Source organism: Temnothorax nylanderi, unplaced genomic scaffold, assembly GCF_030848795.1.
Source record: "Temnothorax nylanderi isolate EJ_2023f unplaced genomic scaffold, tnyl_v1.0 TNYL_tig0024_pilon, whole genome shotgun sequence".
In the NCBI taxonomy this organism is placed as follows: domain Eukaryota; kingdom Metazoa; phylum Arthropoda; class Insecta; order Hymenoptera; family Formicidae; genus Temnothorax; species Temnothorax nylanderi.
The window spans coordinates 1,633,424-1,654,767 of NW_027249086.1; the positions used below are offsets into that span (position 1 = coordinate 1,633,424).

General features: G+C 36.3%; 2 protein-coding genes across 5 annotated transcripts in view; one reads left to right on the forward strand and one right to left on the reverse strand.

The window, feature by feature from the left end:
• On the forward strand, positions 1–14,690 carry LOC139769798 (ATP-binding cassette sub-family G member 4). 2 transcript variants are annotated; one of them, XM_071701183.1, is made up of 13 exons: positions 1–149; positions 8,054–8,340; positions 9,026–9,209; positions 9,411–9,534; positions 9,834–9,979; positions 10,556–10,679; positions 10,827–10,941; positions 11,026–11,154; positions 11,424–11,536; positions 11,844–12,012; positions 12,130–12,386; positions 12,768–12,901; positions 13,139–14,690. In XM_071701183.1, the coding sequence occupies exons 2-13, from the start codon at positions 8,136–8,138 to the stop codon at positions 13,356–13,358; spliced, it is 1,920 nt and encodes a 639-aa protein (XP_071557284.1). In that variant the 5' UTR covers positions 1–149; positions 8,054–8,135; the 3' UTR covers positions 13,359–14,690. The 2 variants fall into 2 exon arrangements, with proteins under 2 accessions (XP_071557284.1, XP_071557285.1); XM_071701184.1 differs by lacking the exon at positions 1–149 and adding an exon at positions 3,519–4,064.
• Positions 14,685–21,344, reverse strand: part of LOC139769799 (ATP-binding cassette sub-family G member 1-like) — a 15,094-nt gene continuing 8,434 nt past the window's right edge. Inside the window, exons 1-11 of one of the 3 annotated variants that reach the window (XM_071701185.1) lie at positions 20,736–21,207; positions 18,755–19,065; positions 18,380–18,553; positions 17,902–18,112; positions 17,188–17,295; positions 16,657–16,793; positions 16,402–16,570; positions 16,037–16,137; positions 15,742–15,897; positions 15,327–15,445; positions 14,685–15,100 (exon numbers count right to left, since the gene is read on the reverse strand). In XM_071701185.1, coding sequence (XP_071557286.1) covers positions 14,875–15,100; positions 15,327–15,445; positions 15,742–15,897; positions 16,037–16,137; positions 16,402–16,570; positions 16,657–16,793; positions 17,188–17,295; positions 17,902–18,112; positions 18,380–18,553; positions 18,755–19,065; positions 20,736–20,895 — 1,872 coding nt within the window. In that variant the 5' untranslated portion in view covers positions 20,896–21,207 and the 3' untranslated portion in view covers positions 14,685–14,874. Of the gene's footprint in view, positions 15,101–15,326; positions 15,446–15,741; positions 15,898–16,036; positions 16,138–16,401; positions 16,571–16,656; positions 16,794–17,187; positions 17,296–17,901; positions 18,113–18,379; positions 18,554–18,754; positions 19,066–20,735; positions 21,208–21,344 lie in introns of those variants that run through there. The other 2 variants (XR_011717631.1, XM_071701187.1) reach the window with 2 other exon arrangements.

The window sequence follows — 21,344 nt, forward strand, 5'->3', positions numbered from 1 at the left end:
TGAGATCGGTGAGATAGAGTGAGGAAGAAAAGCGGATAGTCTTGGGTCTCTTCGAGTTAGTGCTTCATCCTCGGTCGCGAACGGTCCGCGTCCTGCACGTCACGTCAGTCTTCGAGACGCTCGAGCGTTGGTCTGTGCAGTGGGTCCCGGTAAGTACATCGCGACTTAACGAGCTGCGTACCTCGCAACTTCATTCCGCGACCGCGCGGAAAAAAAAAGAAATAGAGAAATAGAGGAGGAAGAAAGGAAAAAAGGGAGAGAGAGAGAGAGAGAGAGATCTAATGCCGCGAAACGCGGAAATTTCGATACTTTCACATTCCGCGTTCGCGTTACTCGTTCGCGACACACGATCCGCATCGCCTGTTTTCTGCGTACGTCACGTATCCGGCGTATCCCTAATGCTTTCTCAGCGGTATGTTATCTCTGGCACTGATGGCCGGTTAGAAACTACGATTGCCAAGTGTCAAAAGTTACAAGTCAAGGCGACTTATATCAAGGCTCTCTCTTGTACACGTGCAATTGACACGTCTCGAGTTGAATATCCACAAACGCGCGTTTATTCAACACGCTGAAGAAAAGAAGGCAGCATGCGTGTATCCGGCAGCTATATGGCTTGATTTTTAGATTCTTCCGAACGTTTCGCTGAAGTGGCGAGTTGTCTTTTTTCCTCTCTACTTCCGTTGATCTGAAGCGGAACCGAGGAACTTTCCGAGGAGATCGCGAAAGTTGCAGAAAGTTTTTATGGATTAAGTAACAGATTACTATTCACTGACACTCATTTAAAATTCCGTCGCAATTAACGTTGTACGCGTTAGAGATATCGCGCGAGATATCTCACACGTTGTGTAAGAGAAATTTTGATGTAAATAAAACATGGGGGAAAAAAACAGAAATGTTGCGCGACAGCGTGGTGCCAATTAATTATCTAATTAATTATCCGGGCGATAAAAGACTCAGTTTACTCTTCGCGCTGTCAGTTCCGTCAAACATTACATTTCAGACTGAAATTACTCACATGTAACCGATCGCAGTTTACCGCGAGTTAGTCAACAATGCCTATTTTCAATTTTTTCGTCTCGGTGTTACCGAGGGTGCTAATGTGAAAGATCGACCGTCACTTCCGTGAAATCAATCCCGGACTATCCTCTTCGCGTTTTTAGGCTCGACGGATTTCTATTTGACTTAAACCACATGCAGAGTAATTTTCACGTTCGGCGTATTAAAGCGAGAGATTTATGCCTTAATTCGCGTGCGCCGAGAGATATGAACGCTCGCAATTCCTGTTATCTTCCGTGAGAAATTTTCAAACGCGCCCCGAGCGTCGACAGTGCACAGAATCGATCAACGTCGGATGCATCCCGTCTCTCTGTCGAGCTTTCCATTTTTTTTTTCTTTACGCCTCGAAGCTCGCTGCTCCTGGAACGGCGAGCGAGCTTTTTCAGACAACTCCTCGACGGCCCCACGCGGATCTATACCGCGACCGCGGCGGCGGCCGAAAGGTCGTTGTCCCGCTGCGGCGCGGCGGCGTTTCCGAACGAGGGGAATTAAATCGGGCTCTAAATCGTTTGATCGGGACTTTTGTGAAGCGTGCGACAAGCCCCGCGCTAAAAATACATCCTAAGAACGAGCGCGCAGTTGGGGCGTTTTAGCGAATATTTTCCTGCGCGTTATGTACAGTTAAATACTTCGAGCGCATCTATCCTTCGCACATTTTCGCGTTTCTGCACTTGGTAATATCTCGCGAAAATGTCGACACGCGCCTGATTATATCATCATTGAATATATTTATGATATAAGAGTTATATCTTCATATGATATAACTCTTGATAAGAGTTATAACTTCAGGAAGTCGAAACTTGTTTCGAAGCACGCAACCATTTTTTTTCTACGATAATTGGAGACCAACACAGTAACACATGAGCCGATACGTCCTTTAATGTTCCTCTTTATCGCTGTTGAACAGCGGCGATTTTATATAAGAACTTTTTGCACATGTAAGTCACATGATCACGATTTTTTATCACGGCGTGTCACGCACGTGCACGCGAGAAGAGGAACTGATGTCCGCTAATCTAAAAATTGAACGTAAATCATCTTTACGCTTTTCCTGTTTTGTCTTTTAACCCGCGAGTCACTCCTGTTCCATATATATTTATCTTGCGTAAACCACATATGCGTAATCCCGGGTGTAATGCGGTGGATGCGAACACGATGCACTTGACAGAACTTTGGTCGTGATAATTAATTGTTTAGCCTGATAAAAAAGATATTCGTCAACAACTTTTAATTTTCAAAACGAGAAGCAAATGGAATGGCTCATCATCAATATGAGTTGAGTATTTTTCTCCGAAGGCACGTGTTCTTTTTTAAATTTTGTTCCTTTTGGGAATGAACGTTCTCTTGTTGACACTCTTTGCGCGGGGCTAACAGTTTTTGAAAACTATTTAAGTATGATAATTTCTTCTTGGAAATGTAAGAGCGCTTTCATGGCCGAAGATAAATTATTCTACGGTAAAATCAGGGTTATTTTGTACCGATTGGATCATGCGGTGCGACGACGTGCTATAATTACATTATTTGTTATAATTAGATATACGGAATCCTTAATTAAAGCATTTTTCTTGTTGAAACGCAACAAACAGTTATTGCAATCTATTTCTCGCATATTGCTATATGTTGTTGATAATACTTGATTGATTGTATTATCAACAACGTCCCTGCCAACAATATTAACAAATTTTGCATAAGAAATATATATATGTTTATGTTGCTGAGGGAATTAATTTAACTCGCATAAGTAACAACGAAGAGCACGTTTCGAGATGTTTTATCTGGTCTCGGAAAATAAAAACTTAACTTCAAGCGTAATAGTTTAATTACTTGCAGTTTAATCGCTTGTTTATGTAATTATTTTGAATACTATAGTAAATGACTGTATCTGGTAAGAGATAATAAAGTCCACATGTGTCGTACTTTGTAAATACTTAAAAGCGTTGCGGTCAAAGTCTACAGTAGACTTTTTACCGCGTGCTGTCGTCTTCAAGAACTTTGTTATCTCCTTTGATCGGTTCAGTTTCAACAGCAGGTATGTTAATATCCGTTTCTAAAAAAAAAGAACTATTTCAATAAACGTGGATTTTCAAAGCAACATTGTGTAATTACTCTGTTTTCAATTAAAATCTATCTCTATCGACTCCATCGATCTCATTCGATTCTCACTGGATTGATTTCTTTAGTATTGTTTAGAGCGACAGATATGTTAATATCCATGAATCACCCATGAATGTGTGATTCATTTAAATAACATTGAAATAACATTGTCCAGCTACTTTGCCCTCAATATAAAGGTATACTATGTTCTTTATTCATTTATTCAAATCACCGTCAGAGCCAGAGGATATTTGCATACCCGAAAAGGAAAAAAAAAAGATTAACGACAATGCATCGTCTAAGTCGCCGAATTCGCGGCAGACCAGTAAATCACGTGGAACGGGAAGAAACGTAATACGCTGTTCCCTCAGTACGAAAGTCCACTCCAGCCTGAAACGTTCACTCGTGCCGGATCTCTCTTGAACTTTGCGCGCACCACTCATTCTACGTATACAATTCATCATTCGCTTATCTGTCAGTGCAGCGCGTTTAAAGAGGACACAATCTAAATGCCTTCCCTCCCCGAGGGAATTTTGATGCGCTAGCGAATCGTCAATAATACGAGGCATAATCGCGAGGAGACCCCTTCCAAGTAGCGGCGATCCTTTATCGAAGCTGCGGAAGGCATAACGATAACGTGCGACGCTTTCTATCGGTTGATTTGTGCCGTCCATCGACCATTATCTTTTCTTTGTTCCGTAATCTGACGAGTGTGCTCAAGTACGTACATATCGTATCGTTACTTGAACGGTTTTTGTCGTTGTGTATGCGCGACGCGCGAGTTGTTCCGCCTTCGCCATCATTTTGGAATTCGCGTCCGCGTGAAAAGTGAAAATCGATGACTGCAAAAGTGCACGACTGACACTTTTCTTATTTGTGATCGAAGCTTTAATCGCCAATTGACATCCGCAATCGTAAGTTTGATTCAGCAATGTCTCTTTCTCCTATTCCTTTCAAAACTGACACAATTTTGCAAAAATTACATTTTTATTGTAATTAATATAATTATAATTATAATTAATATATTTATAATAAATATATCAATTATATTATCATTTATATAATAATATATATTAATTTTATTAATTATATAATTACAAACTTAATTATAATGTATACATTCACAGAAACTTTCTCTCTCTCTCTCTCTCTCTCTCTTTCTGTCTTTGAATGCTAATTTTACTATAAATATTATCAAAGAGATAACATGTCTGAGTCACGAAATGTATAGAACTGAGTTTCTATGATCTAGCCGATTTAGCACATTTCAAAATTATAGCCTTGTAATAACAGATTTCGTAGGCCAATTTAAAGTTGCGATATTTTCCGGAAAAAACAAATAATAATAACTTATAATTCTCGTGTTTTTAACCGATTGGAAATAGGGTTTCTTTTTGCAAACTAAAAAAGCCGATCAAATGAACAAAAGTACATTCTCGATCAATTCGATTTAATTAGGTGTAGGGGGGGGATTTTACTACTCCAACCGGAACTGTGTTTCAAGTCTGACAAATTTAGTCGGCGCGCAGTCAAGATTAGAAGATATGTAAAATGGAAATTAAAATAAAACTTTCGCGCATCATTTACCGCGCTTGGTTCTTACCCAGGTAGCATTAATGTCTAAAAGACATCATAAAGATGTCTTTAAGATGCCAGAAATCTTAAAGATGTCTTTATGATGTCTTTTAGACATTAATTGCTACCTGGGTAGTTAGCCCGTTTTCTATAGAAACTTCGCCACGAACCGACATTATCGAGCCGACAAAGTTTGGCTCGATAATGTGGACGCATGATCGGTTCGCGGCGAAGTTTGGCTCGCGGTTCTGCTCGATAATGTGGACCCTCCTTTACATTTGCATCACGTAATACATGGCACGGTGACGTGATTGATACAAATCTGAAATAAATGGTGATTAATACTTATGCAAGGAACACAATTATTTTCGTATCGACTGATTCTTTTTTCATCGACAAAGAAACGTGAGAGAACGTACGTGATCCTTGCTGACACAGGACATTTCTCACTATACACAATCAGGTCTAATGTTTAATAAAAACAACTCGAGCAAACGGTCTAACGCTCCGAATTTCAAACACGCTTGAGAATTATGTCGTTTAGGAGAAAAACTTGTTCTCTCAATGTTTTCTCTTTTATCTCTTATATTCGCACGAGATTGTAATTTCCGAGAGCTACTTTAAGAGTACCGTGTCGTACCAACTTCGTTTTTCTTTCGATGTATCGACGGTAACACACACGTGAATGATCTCAACACGTAAAAGCTGATGGGCGAGTACACGTAAAAATGCATGCACTGTGTTCCATAACGAGCGATTCGTCCTTGAAGTTATCCTTACTTTCACCTCTTGCTTGCAACATCTGCATCCACCTATATATTGTTGCGAAAAAATAGCTCATGGCGGTGTATATTACATATCAGCTTGCCCAATTTATCCTCCGACAAATCTTACTTCTCTGAGTACTTCTTGTTAAATAAAAAAACCCTGATTTTTGCGACGAGGAGGAGCATAAAACAATAGTTTGTCATTAGTGTTTCCAATTTGTCAGAATCTTACTTCTCTCAACTACCTGTTAGACAAAAGAGCCGATCTTTGCGACGAATATGATGAGACAATTTTATTGTGCTCCCAATTTGTCGTTCGAACTTTACTTCTCTCAGTTTTTTGTTACATAAAGAAGTCAATTTTACGGTTCGAAAAGAAGCATAAAGAGACAATTTTGTAATTGGTTTTCCCAATTAATCGATCTTACTTCTATCAGTTTTTGGTTACATAAAGAAAAATAGCGAATTCTTATCGATGCTAATAAAAAGAATTCTTCTTTTGCGCGAATCTCGCGTGGTTTAATTTCATTTTAATACGGAGTGGCAGTCCTTCATTTCCAACGGTATTCGCCTCAAGCAAAACGCCTGGGAAAGCTACTTAGCTAAGTACCTACTAAGTACTTAGTACTTACACTCGGGAAAATTGTAAATATACGATGAGAGGACGGAGATGATTGAAAACATGTTTTCAAATGTTTGATAAAGACAATAACAAGCGCGGCTTAAAAACTACACGATCGTTAATTGTCTATTGCATGCAGGCATGCATTAAGTGCCTGATTTATTAACGCTCGAGAGTGGCGATCACAATTCAAAACAGAGACTTTGTTTTATTCGCATTACGATGACGTCAAAGGCCTACCAAACTCGCGTGCGTACAGATATGCAAAATATTTTTGCTCCATATTTGGACCTTATCGCTTTATAGTTCACAGGAGCAATAGGAGAATCGCATATCGCATTGCGTAACGCGGCATCGTTATTTCCTCATTGGTGACAGTTTCTTTTTCTTTCTTTAAGCTCGTGTGTACGCTACGAAGTTCATGATAATATCTTTGACGCGCAATTTTACTCTTCTCTTTTTCTCCTTTATTGCGAACATTCTGCTGGACTGATAGCCAGCTGCCGTTCGTTAACTTAATTATTTCGAAAACAGTGTGACGACTGTCCGCGAGTCGACTGAAAATTCAACACTATTAACTTCCCGACATTCATTTACGATTAGATAAGATTAACGATTCCGCTGTCAATGAAATCATCAAAGGTTACTGGACTTGGTACTCTCGGAGTATAATCAAGATGATACGATCTTGTTGACGTGTACCCGACCACAATTGACGATCTGCGTTCTACATAATTGGGAAATCCGCGAGGCTTTTCTAATTATTCGTTTTCTCGGAGTATTGCGTTAATCCTTTTAGTCATCCTCTAATTTACTTACTGACCTTTTATTCGTTCACTAAGTCGTGTTTACGCGTGTTTATCAGGAAATGTAGAGATGAGGGGACTCTTATTCAACTATTTTATCTCGTAATCACTTTAAGTAAATATTAGATGCGTCAAGAGTTTAATTGATATGATATAACTATTATCAATCTTATTATAAATAAAGATAGATACGCTTTAGTCGGTTCTTGTAAGAACTGGCCGGGCAACGGGGCGCGACGGAATTTAAAAATAAACGCAGACGAAGGTAACAAGTGTTTTGGTCCAATGTATTGTAAAATATAACCATTTTCATCCACTACTTTGAAATTCTGATTGCGAAATACAATTCTGTGTCACGGACGACCGGTCACTACCGCGTGTATCTGTATGCACATGTCGTCAAAACGAGTGGCTCTGCTTACGGATGAATCATCGTGCGTCGGACAGAAAATTATATCTCGTAAATACAAAGCTACCTTTGTTCCCCGGTCACAAAACGACGCACGCTTTATGTCGATTATATTACGTACCGAATCAAATTCCTCCTCGGTTAATTTATTGTTTTTTTTTTATGTATACAGAATGGAGAGAAAAGGAAAAAAATTGGAGAATCTTATTTGGTTGTATCAATTATACTATAGCCGAGAAAATACATGTTGACACTAATATGCTAATTCTGTTTTATAAAATTGTAAATTTATAGCCCCCCTAGCCTTCTTTAAATCGTTAATTTACGTTAATTTATCCATCTGTGACATGCGTCGCAGATTTCAAATCGTCTGTAATCCCGAAATAAGAACTATTATGTAGAATTCCGTTGAATCACGGAAATAATACAAAACCCACTCGTCATGGACTTTATCCTACAACAGCACAACGTCATAAATTGCCATTGTGTTTACTTCAGGTCTAATTAGCATTAAGCCGATTTATCTAAGAAAAGAATCAGAGAGCGCGGTTACTTAGTACTTAATACGTTAAAAAAAATAAGAGTTTCTTTTTACGATTGTTGCGAGTCATTTAATTGCAATGTTGTCTCGTCTTACGTCTACCTCTACGACCCCCGACTATCGTTATTGCGGATCTTCGTGATCTCTAAATCGAAAGCCCGCCGCGCCGGCTCCTTGTTCTAGGTCGCCTGGATTGGAGCGACAGATGAGCGTTCGAGCATAATCGATCCTTATCACTCGATCGGTTCGCACAAAGCGCGCTACGATGGAAGTATTGATGCACGAGGCGAGCAACCGGCGGGAAAACGGCACGGATACGACGGTCTGTATGGCCGACCCCAGATCTACGTTCAACGAGAGGCGAGAGGACGCCGACATGCCGTCCGACACCGCGCACAACAACAACGAGGAATCAATTGACATCATCTTCGAGAACATTACCTACACCGTCAGCCTTGGCTTCAGAAGAGGTGAGCGATCCTCTAGTTACACTGTTAAATATATTAAAGGATAGAATTTAAATCAGTGTACCTTGAGTTAAATAACATTTTGTTATTTTTAACTACCACGTGTGTCGAAATTTGTTATTTCAACACAAAACAGTATTATTTTGACTTTATTTGTTTGAGTTAAATTAACGATATATTGAGTAAAAGCACTGGTGACCTACTCTCTAAATTTCTTGGAGTGGGAATACTGCCACTCCGGTGAGATTTCACTCTTTTGGAGTAAGATTTCACTCTCTTTGGAGTGAGATCTCACTCCAAAAGAGTGAAATCTTACTCCAAAAGAGTGAAATCTCACCGGAGTGGCAGTATTCCCACTCCAAGAAATTTAGAGAGTATAAGAATGGTTAAAAATGACTCAAATTGAGTATAACTAGTTACTATGAATTAAACAGTGTATAAATTAAACCAAAAAGGTCACTTAGCTTACGAATATATGTATAATAAATAGTGTTTGTGTTGCTTCCCGACGAAAAAATTTTTTTCTATGTAAAACGACATCTTGGAAGACGATAACTAGTCGATTGTGATAACCATGACAATAAGTGAGAATTTCTACGGAGTTGGAAACGAGGAATTATGGAAGCGTTGCTAACGATGCCTTCACGGCGCGCGGCGTTAGGTAATCATTGCGCTGGAAAAATTTCAGGGGAGAAAGAGATCTTGCACGGGATTAACGGAAGGCTCCCTAGCAAACAGTTGATCGCTTTTATGGGGCCATCCGGCGCAGGAAAGTCCACGTTACTCGACATCCTGTCTGGTTTCCGCACAACCGGAGTGGACGGTGTCATATACGTCAACGGCCGTGTTCGGCATCTCAACACTTTCCGGAAGTAAGCACAGTCCGCGATACATTAATCTTATCAAACTTGAGACTTTCTAAATTAACATAAGCTACGTAAGTGATTAAATAATTAAGGAAATTATAGAGGCATTTCATACATCTCGGTGTCTCTCCTCTCGATTCGACACGACCTCGCGTTGCCAATTTCTTTCGTTGCTGTTTTAACGCTTCGTTAATTATCCCTCCTCAGATGCAGCGCCTATATCACGCAAGAAGATCGATTGGAACCCCTGCTCACCGTGATCGAGAACATGAGGGTCGCCGCCGATTTAAAGCTGCCGTCGAACACGCCGCAACACAAGAAGGAGATGATCGTGCGTAAAAATTTATTAACAACTATTTCGATAATTGATCGAAAAAAAAAAATCATCACGGTGATTTATTAAAATCTAGAAAGAATTAAATCACACAGTGCTGTCAGTGCTTTATCAAATCGCATTAACGCTTGATAATTATTTAATTGTTATTTGAGGATAATACAATAATATGTATCATTAGTTGATCAGCACCAGTGTTAATTGACGTATTAATTGAATGACAGGTGAGATTTATCGTTGAACCGATTTAAAATAAATTATAATACTTTATAAGGATCAATTGCATAATGTTGCAGATCGAAGACGTTCTCACGACACTTGGTTTGTACGAACACATGTACACGAGATCCGGTCGATTAAGTGGCGGCCAAAAGAAACGACTCTCCATCGCATTGGAATTAGTTAATAATCCCACGGTGATGTTCCTCGACGAACCCACCACGTAAGTGTAGTGATTTGGACTTTGATCATTCAATGCTATCTGACTTTTCTCTTTTTTATATATAAGCTCGAAAAAATTGAATGGCTGTCTCTTTCAATCTTCACGTTCAATGTTAACATCTTAATAATTGCATCTGAGTATCCTCGATAAATATTTACATATTTAAGTGCAATAATTCAATTTTTGTTGCTTTTTACTTAAATGATTTTTTACAATTGATAATCTATCTTTCTATCTAATAAGGATGGACAGAATTTTTTATTATTTTTTGTTTTGCCTTGTCATTTATCGCTGTACTTTTATTGACATTATCATATCATAATATTTCGTTACGGAGAGAACTACTATTGTAATTATGTTACACAATATATTAAATATTTAACGACTCATGAGTAATTATAATAATATTAGCGTTTCTCTGGAGTACAATATATATCTAGTATTTTCAGTTTTTACCCGAAATTGTTAATAACTATTGATTGATGATTATCGCTAATGCTGTTTAAATAAAGATTATTCATTAATAGCCATCTTATATTTGTTATTATATTTTTACATTTGCCATACTTGTTACAGAGGTCTGGACAGTTCATCTTGCACGCAAGTCGTAAACTTGCTAAAAATTTTGGCGCGACAGAATAGGACAATAATTTGCACTATTCATCAGCCAAGTGCGTCCTTGTTTCAATTGTTCGATCAGGTAAGTAAATGCGTCACAGAAATTATAAAAATGCATTATAGAAATGATAAAAATCACTGCTCAAAAACATCGATCTCGTTTTGATTCTCATTTTTAGAATTGCATTTATATGATTAGAATGATAGGAAAATCAAATTTCTCTCGCAGGTATATGTGTTGACGAATGGAAACTGTCTGTACCAAGGAGCAACGAGCAAGCTCGTGCCATATCTGGAAAATATGAAAATGCCGTGTCCTATGTATCACAATCCAGCAGATTACAGTACGTATAATATATTTCATCCTTCGGTGAGTTGTTCAGAAATTTGTTAATATTGCTATATGCTGCTATATGCAAATATTGCAGTGATCGAGCTTGCCTGCGGAGAGTACGGCGATGATAAAATCGATTCATTGATAATGGGATCGCAAAACGGACGAAATTTGCAGTGGTTCGACAATCCGGAAGCTCTAAGGGATGCGAAAAGCTTGAGAGGTACGGAGAAAATCGAAGATCATAAAAATTATCATGTTACAATAATATAAATACAAAATTGTGTAATTTTATATTTTATTAAAAATTATATTAATAAAAAATATTTCTCTGTGTATCTACATATTTTTGACAATTAATCGCCTTTAAATATTTACATCTGTAACAAAGTATGATATTATAGCGTTAAATCATTGTGCTAGAAAATTGAATGGCAGAGTCAGTCTAGATTTATGTGACATCGTTTAATCTTTGATCGTTTTTTTTTTCAGCGGCACATCCACTAAAGAAAGTAAGGCACGATAACAGCTTACACGCGACAAATCTCGTTCACCAAATCAAGATCTTGCTAAGGAGAGGATATATCATGTGTAAACGAGATACGGTAAGAATTGTTTGTTCCATCGTGCGTTTTAGAAAATTAAAGGCGTCTTCCATTGGGAAAAAAAACTCACTGGCACTCACGGCAGTGCCTCAGTTTTTGAGTTTTTCAGAAACATGCTCACTAATTCTACCAATGAAATACGCTTCAAGCACTCAGTGCTGTCAGCGCCAGTAAGTTTTTCCGATGGAAAACGCTGTAATATTTTGAGAATCCAGAAAGTGCCAGCCGCCATATCGATCTTGACGTAAAGAACGCTACGATCGCACGAAGTTTTGTTTAATAAATCCGTGCATGTGTATCGTTGCAGACTCTGACGCATTTGCGCATCATTGTTAACATAGTCGTCGGAGTAATGCTGGGCTGCGTTTTCATGCGATCCGGCGCCGATGGCTCCCGCGTTCTGGACAATTACAATCTCCTCTTTTCCATCCTCATACACCACATGATGACGACGATGATGCTCACGATAGTGACCTGTAAGTATCCGCGCGCTTCCCGTCCGTGATTTCACGATGACTATACGGGGTTCTTCGGTAAATTTTACCGCAAATGAGAGATTGCGTAACGGACAACGTCTCATCTTTGATTCGCAGTCCCAATGCAGATGTCCATCCTCCTGAAGGAACACTTCAATAGGTGGTACAGCTTGAAGGCATTCTACACGGCGATAACGTTGATCGACGTGCCGATTTCGATAGTATGCTGCATATTTTTTTCGATAATCGTCTATTTTATGTCGGCGCAACCGTTGGAGGTCATTCGATTTTGTATGTTCTTGGCCATCAGCATGTTAATCATGTTTATTGGACAAGGTACCGGTCTCATGATAGGCGCTATATTTAATGTCGTGGTAAGTATTATCAATTATATCAATAATAATTTATTAAAATTGGTCGATGATGCTGACTTGTTCGCAGGCTGTACGATCTTTGCTATTTAATTGCATGTGTAATTAAATAAGTCTCTTCATCGACGTCCAGTCTTATCAGACTTAGAGATATTAATTTTACATATCAGCAACTTCCATATGACTTTGATCCAATTAAATGCGTCATTAACCGTTTTTTTTTTACTATGTTATTAATAGTTCCACAGTTTTTTTTGTAATTATCAGCAAGCATTGTCCAGATAAGACTCCTTATATAAATAGCACTTTTTTGTCGCAAAATGTTTCATAAAGAAGGCTTAATTTTCGAAGTAAAACGTAATAAAGAAACATTTTAACTTGAAGAACGGCACATTTATGGGACCAACATTGGCAGTACCACTAATGATGTTCGCTGGATTCGGAGTGTCGTTACGCGATCTACCAAGCTACCTCAAGTGGGGTAGCTATCTCAGCTATTTACGATACGGTTTAGAGGGGTAAGAATTGCTTCACACTTCATAAATTTTGTATTACCTAGCAACATTGTATACATATATCATGACGTGTATTTCCAATAGTCTATTTATATCTACGACGAAATTATATCTCGACATAATTCAATATACTTTTTATAATTCAAAATATTACATAAATTATAATTATTTAATAATAATCCAAAATTATATAAATATAAATTGTTATTTATGACATTAATTTAACGTGTGCTTTCGTAGATTCGTCGGAGCCATTTACGGATTGGACAGACCCATTCTGGACTGCAAGGAAAAGGGCGAGCTGTACTGTCACTATAAATACCCTTCGAAATTTCTCTCAGACATCGCCATGAGGGGAGACCAATTCTGGAACGATATTATCGCGCTCGCTGTAATATTACTCATCACACGATGCGGCGCATATATACTTTTACGATGGAAACTCGTGTCATACCGATAATACCGATACGGTTAAACCTTTGGAATGCGATTATCTTATACTCTGACTGCTACTGTATTTAAATGGCTGAGAGACTTACTTAACTACGTAACTCTCGACCTTTCAATTTGTAGCATTCAAGTTTTGCCTGAAGCCGCACTTGCCGAATGCGTGTAGCTCTCGAAATATTAAAATAATTCGAAATACCGGAAAATGTTAAAAACGACGGGATAAACAATTATTTCTATTAGCCGCTCATTTGTGTCTGATCGTATATTTTTGTTGCTATCTGAAACTTTATCCGAACCGCATATCTCGATTTATAGCAGAAAAAGAGTGCCACGAATATTAAGCGCTCTGTATATATTCTTTCTGTATATATTGACACATTGTCCGATTATAATCTCGTAATAGTCGCATGAATGAGTAAGACTGTGCGTATGCCTACGTGACAAGTGTATATATGTACCTCCGAGTTGATATCGAGGGACATCGAGACGGCAATAAGTTCACACACGTAGCAATATATTGTTAGTGAATTACTGCGATAATATTTAATTTTTATACTTAAATGTGATACGTGCGTGATGCTAAGGAATCCTACGTGATAATGTACGCGTCGCGCGTCAACGGAATGAATTGATACTTCCGTTGAAAGATACGCCACTTGAACTTATGTCAGGTCCAACTCAATTGCATCTGTCATAGCTTTGAGAGCTTTCGGTTCATCCAAGGTTTCGAGCAAAATACGTTGAGGATAAAAAGCGTGGATTATGTCAGTCCTCTTAATAAGAGGATGCAAACAGCAAGCACTGAATGAAAACTCTGATTCTAAGATGCAAATAGACACTATTCACTGAGAAATTATTTTTATGTGATGTTTTTTCTAAAAATTGTAAAAAAATGCCAAACTGCTGATTGTTGAAATAATAGATATATTACAAAACAATTACGTTTACTCAATCCTTCGAGAAAATTGACCGATTGACAAACAAAATCTTTCAAATTTATTACGTGCTTCTTATGCATCATCATTATTATTATCGTCATTATTAAAACACGTTATACGTTTTTATATTAGACTATTATATATAATTATATATTTTTACGGACATTTATTATTTTGTTGCGTCATTTATGTAAGAAGATAAATGAAAATTATGGGCTACCTATTTGACATTCTCGTCAACTTTGTTAAGTCGACGCATTGATTATTCACTTACCCTAAGATATTTTACCCTAAGATATTTTAGTTTATTATACTGTTATATTTAATTTATTTTTTATAATAACGCCAATACTTACATTATCACCATAATCAGTTATAAGAAAATAAATCTTATTACATTGTTATTATTGAGCGTGTTATATATTTAGGTACAAAAAATTTATACATTTTTTACATTTCTAATCCTATTGTCTCTCTTAACATTCTACCTACTGTTACAAAGAAAATGTGTTAAATCATTAATTTTTTGTTTGAGACATACTTGGAGAATACTTTCTTGCTTGAGATAAGTATTCTCTAAGTATTTATTTACTTTCTTGCATAATAAACTTTCCAACGAAGTAGTGCATAGGTGATTATGTGTAAACAGAGTATCCAAGAGCTAAGTACTATCAGAATTACGTAAAATGGTACTGTTGGCATATCCATCATCGAGAGAATCTTGTTTGGCGAACGCAAGTAACAGTAGATTTCCGAGCACGACAGATCCGATCGATTAAGATAAACCGCCTGCATCATTCCTTCGAATGTGTATCTACAATAAAATTTACATTTCTCAAATTTACTGAAAAAATAAGGCAAATTGGAAATACAATAAAATAGTGTTTCTACAAATAAGAAGCAAGAACAACTGTTTATGAATAGCCATTATAAATTATTATAAAAAACGGTCCATATGGAAAACATTATGTAGTAATAATAAAGTCAAATGCTAAAAACTTTTAATATTAGTAATCGCTATGGTATAAAATTGTCTGTACCTGAAAAAGCTCAAAGTGCTTAAAGGCTGTAGATATACCGATATTTCTCTAAATTTCAAGAAATATCCGGCGAACAGCAATAATGGTGTACTGACTGCCGGTATTAAGAAGAAACCTGACTGAAAGAAATTATACTTCAGCTACATTATCTGTTCATACATATTAAATAACAATTAAATTGAAAATTGAATAGTATAAGCTGCTCAATATATACATATATAAACTGAAAAATTATTTATTATTATAAATAAATCATCTAATGATTTATTAACTTATTACTATTACAAATAATTATAGCCGCGATATTTTCCGATATAATATTGTAATAAGTATGCAATGTTGATTTATTATAGTCTTTTTTGTAGCTTTTCTAATAGCGTAAATATTAATTAAAATAATACCGCCGCTGAAATACCTCGGTGCCAAAAGCTGCGCCTGTAAGTATCCCGACCGTTTGTCCAAGAATTGTAATTAACAGGCAAACGCTCCACATCTGTAGAATTCTAACATATTCCATTGGCTGTCCCGTCATATAATACGCTGTAAACAGGAAAGATGAGGCGCAAAGTATCTAGAAATTAGACAAATTTTTAATTGATTTCAAAACCAATGACAATATATTTAGGTGATATTTAGCCAGAACTTCATGTCTGAAAGAAATAATTAGTTATAATTAGTAATAATACAAATAATACTGCATTAAAACATACTTGCAACGGGAGATCCGTTAGTATTTTTACGCTGTAGTAAGCCCTCAAAGAATACCAGTTATTTAAATATTCCTGCAGAAATACTGTCGCTTCTGTGGGAACTACAATTAGATTAACATGGTATAGCTATTTATGAAAATCATAAAACGCATTTATCATAATTTTAAACGCGGAAAATTGAAAGTATCGTCAAAGAAGTTGATTTTATTTTTCTTTTAGTCTTTCAGAATTATCAAAAGAATCGTAGTTATACATATATAATTTAGTTATGTGTCAACAAAATCACATAAATTATACATTACGTTTATACGTAAAAAAAAAATACAGAAATATGAAATATTATTAGAAGAATCTATGTCACTTACACATCTGTACTGTAGGCATGGCATTTGCGAAGAATAAAAATAACAGGAAGAAAAATAAGCAAGCGGTGTTACTGAGCACTTTCTCCGCGTCGTCGCCAAAATTATAGAAAACTGTTCCTAATAACAGGCCATTCACAACATGCGCCGCAAATCTTAGTTTTGTCAAGGTCTGAGAGATCAATCACACAAAATAATAGCAATTTGATTTTTCAAGCTAATTATTCGAATATATTACTTTCGATAGTTTCTACTCACATTATCTCGCTTGATGTAAATCAGAGATCTCAAAAATAAAATCTTTTGCTGTTGCCATGTCGACTTTTTTGGTATTATACAATTTGTGGACGTATCAGTATCGCCTGTTTCACATTTCTGCTTAGAATCAGTCGATTCTATAAAAAAATCCAATTAATGAGAGTTATTAGTGACTGAAAAATTATTTCTCATAATTTTGAATTGTCTTTTGCTTTATATCTTTATGCTTTTCGAATGACATTAATTTTATATCATACACAAGAGAGATATAGTCCTCGCGGTTTAGATACTCAATGCCTGATCCAATATTTCTAAAAATAGAGAATATTGTGGATATTCTCGTTAGATAAAATACTCACGCTTTCATTAGCCAATCATCGCGAAGCAAGATGGAAAAAATTGTACACATTGTATAAATTAGTATAAATTATTAAAATAATTGTTAATGAATTATTAATGAATTATTATGGATTAACAAAAAATCGAGATAATTAAGAAACGTTTAATAAAGTATGTAACAGTATATTTTACCATTTTCATTACGTTTATTGCGCGATCTGAGCTTTTCGTATTCATCACGACAGATCCTGTGTAAATTCTCTAAATCTCCACCTCTTTGCTCTGTTATGACCTCAAGTACTGCGATCAGGAAAACACAATCAATATCACATGTGGATTGTTCTTCATTTTTTTTTTCAAATTAATAATATGCTTTGAATCATTTAATATTATAAATATTATATAGTAAAATTGTTGTGTATGTGTAACATCGAAAAGTGATAAAGCCACGATGCATGAAATTTTACGATCGTACATGCTTACATGTAAGCAAAGTACATCAAATTAGACAACTAATGTGAGCATTTTCTTTGTATTTGCATATAATATTGAGACTTGTACTTATATCAAGTTTTATAATCTTGATGCTTTTCGAAATATCGAGAATATTTGCTGAAGTTTATGCAAGGTAAACTTTTATTTGAATACTTTTTCTTAAGAATACGCCTGTTTTAAGGAAGTCTGTTTACTATTGGTGTTTTGTATAATTAATTACAAAATGTATCTTTTTAATAAATTTAACAAATTTCATTTGCAAGATTAATAAGATGAAATCGGCTCTAAAGTAAAAGAATATATAAGAAAAATGCGCACAGCTCTAAAATATTTTATGTCAATACTCTTTTTTTAATTCTCCTGTCTCTTTGTAATTCACTTATTAAGTCGGATCGGTAGAGTCGACGTTACCGAATTCTGCTATGTTGTAGAAGCTGGGACACGTGAACCCGGCGACGCTGTACGTATTTAAGATCTCGCTCTTTGGACCACAGTACATACTTCTGCCTTGGTTAAGTACCATAATGTCATCGAAGAGCGAAATCATCTGACTGCTGGGTTGATGTATCGCGCAAACCACAGTGCAGTTCTCTCTCGCCATACCGTGCAGCATGTTAACGAGCTATTCAATGTAAATCGTATGATTATATGCGGCACATTAAGAACGCTTTAATGCTTGCTTTAATGACAACGCGGAATAGAATATAATATTCCAGCTACGTCGCAGGAATATTGCTGGGATATTTTGCGTTTGTATAGGAATTATTAATAGAATTAGAAGAAAAATAAATATCGATTTATGTCGGCTAATAGCGAATATTCTTGCAAAACGATCGCTATTGATGTAATTTGCATCAATAAATTAATGTGCATTAATTTATCATCATACCTGATTGGACGCCGCACTGTCAAGACCGCTTGTTGGCTCGTCTAATAAGAGAACGGATGGCTTGGTGATCATTTCCACGCCGATGGAGAGTCTCTTTCGTTCGCCACCGCTTAATTTTTTCGCCAATGTATCTAAGGAATTTGACAAGCTGAGACTCTCCGCGATATCGTTCACCTGACAGAAATAATATCTGATGATGCATCAATCTATATAACTTTTTAATTTGTTCACCATAGCAAGCTTATATAGTAGAAATAATAATATATAGAATATATTTTTATATAATTATTATATATATATTACTTATTTAATAATACATTTTATACAATACATATAGCGGTTGGAACGTTTCTTTCGTATTTATATTTTACTTACAATTAAGCAAATCGCTTGTTCGTCCTGATTAACGTCGAGTTTCAGCCGAGCCGCTATGTAGAGAGTCTCTCTCGTCGTGAGAAACGGCAATAGATCGAATTGTTGCGGCACGTAGCACACCTGTTTGCGTAACATTCCCCTGTCCCGTTCAACGCCGTTTATGGTGACAATGCCCTTAACGTCGGTCAATCGTTCGCCCGACACGACTTTCAGCAGGGTGGTCTTTCCCGCGCCAGAAGGGCCGATTATTACTGTGAGTTTTCCCGATTCGAAGTGCCCCGTCACATTACGCAGGATCGTTTTCTCGGCCCCTGCAGTAAGCATTCCTCTTTAACCATATTTAGACAACACGTGGAAAACGCGATCTGATTGCGTGTCACATTTACATTAAAATCGCATTAAGATCCAAAAATTGTTGCACATTTAATTACGAAACTGATAAGTGTTGGGTAATTTTCTGATAAGAAAAGACATGCGCGTCCAATTAATCCAAATTATAATTACAAATGAAGCTGTGTAACCTTCAAAACCAGCTTCTTTAAATCAAACAATTTTCCAAGAAAATAATGCATATACGCAATAAACCTATAACTGCGTTTTATAAATTATTCATAGATTTTCAGGATCGCTAAGTCCTAAATTAATAAATGAGATAATTTTAGCCAAAATCCGAAACGCGATGTATCTGTTGTCGCTATCGGCTGTCAAATATATAATCTTTGACATATGTTGCACCCATCTTAGACATATTATGATATGTTATATATGAATATATATGTCATATTATATAATATGTTAGACTTGAAAATTTTCAATTGTAAGATTAGAGCAAACAATACATGATTTGTATTTTTATTACAAATTTATGTAATGAGATAAATAATTGGGGAACACTCTGGAGATATTCAAGATAATTGTTTACATTGCGACACGTAATTATAATAAGGTTTGTAATGCGAACAAAAACTTGTTTGCGGATCATAACTTTTATAATGACATTTTTATTTTATTTTTAAATAAAATAGTTACGTCATTATTTTTAATTAATTTATATAAAGACATTTAGCTCTTCTTATGGCTTATAAAATAATATGCTTTTCTAAACACGAAATCTAGTACGATCATAACATTAGCTCTATTTAGGAAATTAACAAAGTTGTATTAGTTACTTGTACATACTAATATGAAAAATTCGATAATTAACATACGTAATCTTTTGTTATCTACGTAAAATTTTGTTATCTCGACCAAAATAACTACAAACGCGGACACGTATACGTCAATATATAATCCATAGCTTTATTATTTAATTTATTACAAAATTACAATCTAAATCTTGGTTTAAGCTTTAAATTAATTGTGTCAGTTTCTTTTTTAATCTGACTCATAAAATAACTGGAGATAAACGACTAGAAGCGGATGTAAGTTTAGTGGCGTAGGGATGCCGAATCTCTATAAGTTTTAAAAACAGATTGCTGAATAAGTTTTAATATCTTCTCACTTTGCTAATATTTTCGCACTTAGCTTAAACAAAAGTACATAATGGTGTACGTACATCACATTTTAAAATATTAACCTGTATTTACCTTATGGTTAAATTTCAGTTAAAATGTTGCGACATATAGATGATATTTGTGCGCTGAAAACTCACAACGTTAAAAATGATTATTTACGCGCGAATTTACGATTGAGCGAATTTAATTAACATATCAATACGTAAATACTAGAAATCATCAGACGGATGTGTTTAGCGCGCAAATCGAGACAACATACGTATTATATCTGTGTGACATGTATCGCAATGTAATGACGTGCGCTTACGTTGCTATATCAATCGAATGATTAGATCAGTTATTTTTTATACAGCTATCTAAAGTTGTCTGAAGATATTACGAAGCGTACGAGTAAATTGTGTCAGAATATTGAGAACGCAAAATCGCAACTTTCATAAATATGTGGGACGATGATGAAATGTTCTTGCCTTTGCGGTTGCGACGAACCGAATAACAGAGATCGCTGAATTCGATGCACATCTGCGAGTTCCACGATTTTCCGGGTCCCAGCAATTTTTCCGACTCCCGCAAACTGATCTTGCAGGAGTCGTCGTCCAGCATTTTCGCTGCGCCGTTCGCTTCCAGCATCTTGCCGAACACTTAGTAAAATTAGCAGCCGTCCGCCGTCAATTGATTAATTGAAGAACCAGATGCATGATACGCGACAATCGTCGAATTCTTTATCAATCGTACACGGTCGGCATAGCGTCGTGCTACGACTTCATGCGTTGACTGATCTTGTAGCACTGCGAATCGTTGAGTCTAGCAGAACGACAGCCGGTCACTTTTACAAGGCGAATGAATGAGTGAATTTGCTGCGAACCTGTTTTATAACGCAAGAGTTCTCACTATGTTGTAACTGTCGAGCACGTTGAATGTTTACTGAGTCAGTGTCTACAGCGTCTACATGATATAAATGATAAAATCGCTCTTCTTAATGATTGCGTTTTGACCTTTGGTCCTTTAAGTAATATGACTTCATTTCTTATACTAAACATAACAGTGCCATTAAGTGTGTGTATATATATGGTGCATTC

Excerpts from the sequence above, each read along its gene's own strand:
- LOC139769798 (XM_071701183.1), top strand. The coding sequence starts at position 8,136 with ATGGAAGTATTGATGCACGAGGCGAGCAACCGGCGGGAAAACGGCACG. Across the intron at positions 9,980-10,555 it reads TTCCTCGACGAACCCACCAC|AGGTCTGGACAGTTCATCTT; the intron begins GTAAGTGTAGTG and ends TACTTGTTACAG. Across the intron at positions 12,387-12,767 it reads GCGCTATATTTAATGTCGTG|AACGGCACATTTATGGGACC; the intron begins GTAAGTATTATC and ends TTTAACTTGAAG.